Source organism: Theropithecus gelada, chromosome 19, assembly GCF_003255815.1.
Source record: "Theropithecus gelada isolate Dixy chromosome 19, Tgel_1.0, whole genome shotgun sequence".
NCBI classification, from domain to species: domain Eukaryota; kingdom Metazoa; phylum Chordata; class Mammalia; order Primates; family Cercopithecidae; genus Theropithecus; species Theropithecus gelada.
In genome coordinates, this window is record NC_037687.1 from 10,055,939 (window position 1) to 10,063,929 (window position 7,991).

The following is a 7,991-nucleotide window of genomic DNA, read 5'->3' on the forward strand; positions in this document are numbered from 1 at the left end:
TCCATGTAGTGGCAGCCGGGAAGGGGTGATCAGATGTCTACATGGAATATCACAAACTCGAATTCTGAAGATGTCCTGGTAGTCACCCGGCCAGATGAGCACATGGAGTTGGGGGGTGTCAAAGCTTGGGGCCCGGATGCGGAGCAAAAGCCTCACCTTTGGTCCCTCGTTCTTGCATGGAGGTCCAGGGCCCCCGCCCACCGAGCAGAAGGCGGACTCAGGGGCGCTCCAGGGTGGCTCGAGCTCACACACGCTGAGTAGACACGTGCCCGCTGCACCCTGGGTAAATACAGATCCGGAGCCGAGCGGATTCTAATTTAGACGCCCGCGAACGCTGCGCGCACGCACACGTGTCCTCGGCTCGCTGGTACTTTCGTCCCGCCCCCTCCGTCGCGTGCCGGGGCTGACCTGGAGGGGGGCTTAGGGGTGTGGCTCTGCGGGGTCAAAAGGAAAAGGATCAGTGAGAGAGGCATCCCCACACCCTCCCCTAGAACTGTCCTTTCCCTAGCCAGTGCCCCCCAAATCTCTCTTAGTCCCCAAATGCATCCCCGCCCTAAGGGGGGCTGGTGGGAGGAGCTACATGTGGGGGCGGAGCTCGGAGTCCAACTCATTATCATGGCATCTCAGCCAGGGCTGGGGTAGCGGTTTGGAAAGGGCAACCCAGCATCCCCCGATCCCAGAGTCGCGGCCGGGGATGACGCGGGAGAGCGTGGTCGCCCCCAGAAGGCTCCGGGCCATCATGCCGGCCTCCACGTAGACCCCGGGGGTCGCTCGCTCCTGCCAGCTCGCCTTCACTAAGGCCAGGAGCTTAGCGCAAGCTCGCCTCCCGCCCCTCCACCGCCTCTGCCACCGCCCCCTCCTTGGAAACCAAGTTACCAACGTTAAACCAATCCCCGAGCGCAACTCTGCCTCCCCCACACCCCACCCGCCGCGCCGCGCGGAGCCGTCCTCTAGCCCAGCTCCTCGGCTCGCGCTCCCCTCGCCTCCTGTGCTTTCCCCGCCGCGGCGATGCCAGGGCCTTCGCCAGGGCTGCGCCGGGCGCTACTCGGCCTCTGGGCTGCTCTGGGCCTGGGGCTCTTCGGCCTCTCAGGTAAGAGTCCCGCTCTGGCTTGGGGTGGACAGGGCGGGGGCGGAGTCCCTGGACCTGGGAAACGGCCTCCTGTCCCTCCTAGCTCCGCCCTCGTCTCGCTCCCACGCCTCTGCCCCCACCTGGAGCCTGAGTCTTCTCCCCTTCCCCCTCCTCCCCAACACACACCCGAGTCCCAGCTTCCCGACTCCTCGATCGCCCCTACCCGCTTCGAGATCCTAGGTGTTCTTCCGCACCCAACCCTTCGCCCTGGAGACCCAGTGTCTCTCCTGTCCCCTCCCCGGGTACCTTCTCACGCTCTGCTGTGCACCATGGTCCACGAACTGGCATCTTCCCCACTCGCGGTCCGCGAAGACTCCATCTCTCCAACTACCGTGACTCAGAGGCGCTGTTCCCGCTCCACCCAGAGCCCTGGCAACCGGGTCCCTCAGCTGTTCCCGCGGTTCCTTCCATGAGCCCAGCCCTGCGTCCCGGCTCCGTGTTCTTCACCAGGTGTAGGGTCCTTCCTGATCCTTGACCCAACCTCGTCTCTCCTTTGCCCTTGCCGCAAACGCACTCTCCTCGTATCCCGGCATTCTGCCAGGACCCTGAGAATCTGTTCATCTCCCATCCCCCACCCGGGGTCCCCTTCTCTCAGCCTTGCTGTGTTCATCGGAGACCCCACCTTTCCTCTCCTCTACCCCCTCCCCCATGCTTTCCCGCCGCTCCATCGGTGCTTTGGAGGCCAGGGCTCTCTGCTACCACGTCCCAGAGACACCCTCGAGGTTTAGACTCTGGGAGCGCGCCTTTAAACCGGAGGCCTGGGCAGGACGCGGGACGCCTGGGTTCTTTCCCCGGCTGCAGCCTCTCCTCCTTCTCCCCGCCCTCCGAGAATCCTTGACTCGACATAGGGGCGCTAAGATGTCAGGGAGTTGGCTCCCCAGGCTGAGCCCGCGTTTCCCTGGGCAGCGGTCTCGCAGGAGCCCTTCTGGGCGGACCTGCAGCCCCGCGTGGCGTTCGTGGAGCGCGGGGGCTCGCTGTGGCTGAATTGCAGCACCAACTGCCCTCGGCCGGAGCGCGGTGGCCTGGAGACCTCGCTGCGCCGAAACGGGACCCAGAGGGGTTTGCGTTGGTTGGCGCGGCAGCTGGTGGACATTCGCGAGCCGGAGACCCAGCCCGTCTGCTTCTTCCGCTGCGCGCGGCGCACACTACAGGCGCGTGGGCTCATTCGCACTTTCCGTGAGTTCTGGGTGGCCACGCGCGTACTCCACTACTTTCCCTCCCTCCCAGGCCCCGCCCCCTGGGTCCCAGGGTCCTCCCCTTCAGGCCCCACCTTCTGTATCCCACCCCCTCCCCTGGGTTCCAAGTTCCGGCATTCCAAGAGCGGAGGACTCTTCCCTCTTGCAGAGCGACCAGATCGCGTAGAGCTGATGCCGCTGCCTCCCTGGCAGCCGGTGGGCGAGAACTTCACCCTGAGCTGTAGGGTCCCCGGCGCCGGGCCCCGTGCGAGCCTCACTCTGACCCTGCTGCGGGGCGCCCAGGAACTGATCCGCCGCAGTTTCGCTGGCGAACCACCCCGAGCGCGGGGCGCGGTGCTCACAGCCACGGTACTGGCTCGGAGGGAGGACCATGGGGCCAATTTCTCGTGTCGCGCGGAGCTGGACCTGCGGCCTCACGGCCTGGGACTGTTTGAAAACAGCTCGGCCCCCAGAGAGCTCCGAACCTTCTGTGAGTGGGTGTGGGGAGGAGATGGGGACCAAGTGGGATCGGGTCGGTGTTTAGGAGGTTTAGAGGCAGATACATCTGAATGCTGGTAGTGACTTCAACCCTCACCGACTGAGCTGTTGCCCCCTCCGTGCCTTGAGGATGATAATACGATAAGATAGTGCATGTCAAGTGTTTAGGACATATTGAGCGCTCGGAACACAGTTCGTTCAAACTTGGTTCTTCGACCCCTAGCCCTGTCTCCGGATCCCCCGCGCCTCACTGCTCCCCGGCTCTTGGAAGTTGGCTCGGAAAGGCCGGTGAGCTGCGCTCTGGACGGACTGTTTCCAGCCTCAGAGGCCAGGGTCTACCTCGCACTGGGGGACCAGAATCTGAGTCCTGATGTCACCCTCGACGGGGACGCACTCGTGGCCACTGCCACAGCCACAGCTAGTGCAGAGCAGGAGGGTGCCAGGCAGCTGGTCTGCAACGTCACCCTGGGGGGCGAAGATCGGGAGACCCGGGAGAACGTGACCATCTACAGTAAGGAGGGAGGCGGGGTCTCCGCGGCTCGGAGGTGGGACCAGAGGAACGCGAAGGCGGGGCGAAGAGTGGGTGGGACCTCAGTACCAGAACAGGCGAGACCCGAGTGTCCCGAGGGGGCGGGGCAGGTGGGGGCGGAGACGTAATCATTGGGGTGGAGGAGCCTGTACAGCCTGAGAGGCGGGGCGCGGTACCCTAGTTCCATATCAGCACCCCAGGATTCAGGCAGATAAGAGGCGGGCCTTGATCGGCGGGAGGGACGTGGTCAGTATACTCCGACTAAATGCTCCGCCCCCAGGCTTCCCGGCACCACTCCTGACCCTGAGCGAACCCAGCGTCTCGGAGGGGCAGATGGTGACAGTAACCTGCACAGCCGTGGCCCAAGCCCTGGTCACACTGGAGGGAGTTCCAGCCGCGGTCCCGGGGCAGCCCGCCCAACTTCACCTAAATGCCACCGAGAACGACGACAGGCGCAACTTCTTCTGCGACGCCACCCTAGACGTGGACGGGGAGACCCTGATCAAGAACAGGAGCGCAGAGCTTCGAGTCCTATGTGAGTTGGTGATAACCCCTCGCCCCACACCTCCTGGTAATTTCCAAGGACCCGCCTGCTCCCTGGCCATGTCGTGGAGGCGGGGCCATTTCTCACGGTCCACGTCTAAGCCTCTGTAACCCCACGCCCTGCCCGCAGACGCCCCCCGGCTGGACGATTCGGACTGCCCCAGGAGCTGGACGTGGCCCGAGGGCCCAGAGCAGACGCTGCGCTGCGAGGCCCGCGGGAACCCAGAACCCTCAGTGCACTGTGCGCGCTCCGACGGCGGGGCCGTGCTGGCTCTGGGCCTGCTAGGTCCGATCACTCGGGCGCTCTCAGGCACTTACCGCTGCAAGGCGGCCAATGATCAGGGCGAGGCGGTCAAGGACGTGACGCTGACGGTGGAGTGTGAGTTGGGGTGCGCAGGGTGCATCTCTATCTGGTTCAGGATCTGGGAGGTGGCCAGCTTCCAGGGAAGAGTAGGAGTAGGGTATGAGGTGTCCCTTTGGGTGGGGTTTGGGGAAAGGGAAGAGGCTGGTTAGTGGGGTTGGGGAAAGATCTTGGAGGATGGAAGAGACCGGGTGGGCGTGTCCCTAGCCCAGGGCGTGGTATGTGGGCGGAGTCTTGGAAAGGCGGGAGGTCCAGAACGTTAAAATTTTTAGACCGAAAAAGGCGCCCCTGGTGGCTCAGGGAGCTCCCAGACAGAGTGCATGGATGGACTAGCGTGACACCCCCTTGGATTGGCGTCCAAGGGTTGTGCAGGAACAACCCTTAGTGGAAACCTTGAAAGGCCAAGGAAGATCTAGGGACGTCAGACTTGCCCCCAAACCCCAAAGCCAACAATACGCTCCCTCCTCCAGACGCACCAGCGCTGGACAGTGTGGGCTGCCCAGAACGCATTACTTGGCTGGAGGGAACAGAAGCCTCGCTGAGTTGTGTGGCGCACGGGGTACCGCCTCCTGATGTGCTCTGCATGCGCTCTGGAGAGCTCGCGGCAGTCATCGAGGGGCTGTTGCATGTGACCCGGGAGCATGCAGGCACTTACCGCTGCGAAGCCACCAACCCTCGGGGCTCTGCGGCCAAAAATGTGGCTATCACGGTGGAATGTGAGTAGGGGCACCGCGGAGTGAGGCAGGATCTGTGGGACAACCCCGGCTGGACTTCCTGGCCCGCGTGTGAGCCCCTGCAATCCTGTTTCCCAGATGGCCCCAGGTTTGAGGAGCCGAGCTGCCCCAGCAATTGGACATGGGTTGAAGGATCTGGGCACCTGTTTCCCTGTGAGGTCGATGGGAAGCCACAGCCAAGCGTGAAGTGCGTGGGCTCCGGGGGCGCCACTGAGGGGGTGCTGCTGCCGCTGGCACCCCCAGACCCTAGTCCCAGAGCTCCCAGAATCCCTAGAGTCCTGGCACCCGGTATCTACATCTGCAATGCCACCAACCGCCACGGCTCCGTGGCCAAAACAGTCGTCGTGAACGCGGAGTGTGAGCTAGGCCCAGGCGGGTGGGGAGCGGGGGTGCCCCACGGTCCGGGCACTCCCTGACATCCCCCATGGCTGCTTTGCAGCGCCACCGGAGATGGATGAATCCACTTGCCCAAGTCACCAGACGTGGCTGGAAGGGGCTGAGGCTTCGGCACTGGCCTGCGCCGCCCGGGGTCGCCCTTCCCCAGGAGTGCTCTGCTCTCGGGAAGGCACCCCGTGGCCTGAGCAGCAGCGCGTGTCCCGAGAGGACGCGGGCATTTACCACTGTGTGGCCACCAATGCGCATGGCACGGACTCCCGGACCGTCACCGTGGGCGTGGAATGTGAGTGGGGGCAGCACTGGATGGAGGGGACACGGCCTCGGAAGAATGACTCGCAGCGGTGGGAGCATTCAAGGGCACCTTTCCCAGTCCCATTCTCGGGGACAGGGAATTCCAGCCTAAACCAGGGGTAATGAAAATTCTAGCCAGGTGCGGTGGCTCAGGCCTGTAATCCCAACACTTTGGAAGGTTGAGGCGGATGAATCACTTGAGGCCAGGAGTTGGAGACCAGCCTGGCCAACATGGCGAAAACCCCTCTCTACAAAAATCCAGTCGTGGTGGCGGGCGCCTGTAGTCCAGCTACTTGGGAGACTGAGGCAGGAGAATCGCTTGAGCCTGGGAGGCGGAGGTTGCAGGGAGCCGAGATCCCTCCACTGTACTCCAGCTTGGGAGACAGAGTGAGACTCTTTCTTAGAAAAAAAACAAAAGAAAATTCTAGGGAATAGGAGCACAGCCCTCCTCAATCCTGGATTAGAACACTGGCCTGGGCTTCACCTCCTTCCTTTCAGTGAAGAAGGGCGAGGAATTTTAGCCGCAACAGCAGCCTGATTGTCGGGGAAGGAGGCTCTGATAGGAGGCAGGATCCTTTTGTGCCCATCAGAGGCGCGGTGGTCTCACATCGATCGTGGTGGGCCGGAGCAGGGCATTTGATCAGTGGCTGGGCCGGCGCTAAGCCCCACTTCACCTTCTGTGCCCTTCAGACCGGCCGGTGGTGGCCGAACTTGCTGCCTCGCCCCCTGGAGGCGTGCGCCCAGGCGGAAACTTCACCTTGACCTGCCGCGCGGAGGCCTGGCCTCCAGCCCAGATCAGCTGGCGCGCGCCTCCGGGTGCCCTCAACATCGGCCTGTCGAGCAACAACAGCACACTGAGCGTGGCAGGCGCCATGGGAAGCCACGGCGGCGAGTACGAGTGCGCAGCCACCAACGCGCACGGGCGCCACGCGCGGCGCATCACGGTGCGCGTAGCAGGTAAGTGGCAGCTGGGGAGGGGCGGGGCGAGGTATCTGCGAGGGGGCGTGACCTGGGAACTGAGGCGGCCGACCCCGCCTGCCTCCCTCTCAGTCCAGGTAGATGAGACGTAAGTGGGACAGAGTAGAAGTCAAGGGTGGAGCTGTTGATCACACTTTGGAGGGTGGGAGATGAAGGTGGCGGGGGGACTGAATTCAAGGGGAGGGACCCTCCAGGGCTGTCAGTACTGCAGGAAAGGACTTAAAAACTTGGAGTGGATTCTGCGTGGTGGATACTTGACCCAATTCACCTTCCACTGTGGGGAAGACTGGGGAGGGACCAAAGTCATTGGATGATGGAGGGAAGGGTCAAGATCGCCTTCTCTCACTTCCTGAAGCTCCTGGGGCTGGATTCTCTCTGGGGTGGGGAGAACCTGACCTGGTCCTGCCAATCCTCGTTTTCTGGGGGATGGGGAGAGTTGACTTGTCGCTAAGGGGCTAAGTGTGGTCACCATTTTATGTCACCATGGGCTGAAGTGCGATGTAAATTGAGTCTTGGGTCGCCCTGGCACTGGGAGTGGCCTTCCTGCGTGGGGTCTCTCCCTTCTCCCAAGGCCAGCCAGTGAGCTCCCCGGGGCATAAGGACTGACCTCGTACCTGTGAGGGGGCGGGGGACGGTGGGGGAAGCCCCCCCGGAGCTTGGTCACCCTCCGCGAGGGTCTCCACCCCGCAGGTCCGTGGCTGTGGGTCGCCGTGGGAGGCGCGGCGGGGGGCGCGGCGCTGCTGGCCGCGGGGGCCGGCCTGGCCTTCTACGTGCAGTCCACCGCCTGCAAGAAGGGCGAGTACAACGTGCAGGAGGCCGAGAGCTCGGGCGAGGCCGTGTGTCTCAACGGCGCAGGCGGCGGCGCTGGCGGGGCGGCGGGCGCGGAGGGCGGACCCGAGGCGGCGGGGGGCGCGGCCGAGTCGCCGGCGGAGGGCGAGGTCTTCGCCATTCAGCTGACCTCGGCGTGAGCCGGATCCGCTCTCCCCGCGGGCCGGGGGATGCCCCCCCAGACGCACACGGGGGCTTATTTATTGCTTTATTTATTTACTTATTCATTTATTTATGTATTTCAACTCCAAGGGTGTCACCCCCATTTTCTACCCATTCCCCCAATAAAGTTTTTATAAAGGAACTCCCGGTCTCCGCCTCTGTTTCTGCAAGGTGGAACAAGCCCAGGGTTCCAATCGTGACCTCCCGGGTTATTCATTCCAAAAGCGATTTTTGAGGGGGCCGGGGATGATGGCTCAGGCCTGTAATCTCAGGACTTGTGGGAAGCCCAGGTGGGAGGATCCTTTGCACCCAAGAGTTTCAGACCAGCCTGGGCAACATAGGGACATTCTACAAAATAGTATTTTTT

The 7,991-nt window shown here is 63.2% G+C and overlaps 1 protein-coding gene across 1 annotated transcript; it reads left to right on the forward strand.

Annotated features, from left to right (window-relative positions):
- The first annotated feature begins 389 nt into the window (after positions 1-389).
- ICAM5 (intercellular adhesion molecule 5) lies at positions 390-7,766 on the forward strand. Its single transcript, XM_025368391.1, has 12 exons — positions 390-426; positions 899-1,090; positions 2,036-2,305; positions 2,474-2,794; positions 3,026-3,313; positions 3,612-3,866; positions 4,005-4,253; positions 4,706-4,951; positions 5,048-5,326; positions 5,409-5,648; positions 6,347-6,613; positions 7,325-7,766. The coding sequence occupies exons 2-12, from the start codon at positions 1,009-1,011 to the stop codon at positions 7,600-7,602; spliced, it is 2,775 nt and encodes a 924-aa protein (XP_025224176.1). The 5' UTR covers positions 390-426; positions 899-1,008; the 3' UTR covers positions 7,603-7,766.
- Positions 7,767-7,991: the final 225 nt, after the last annotated feature.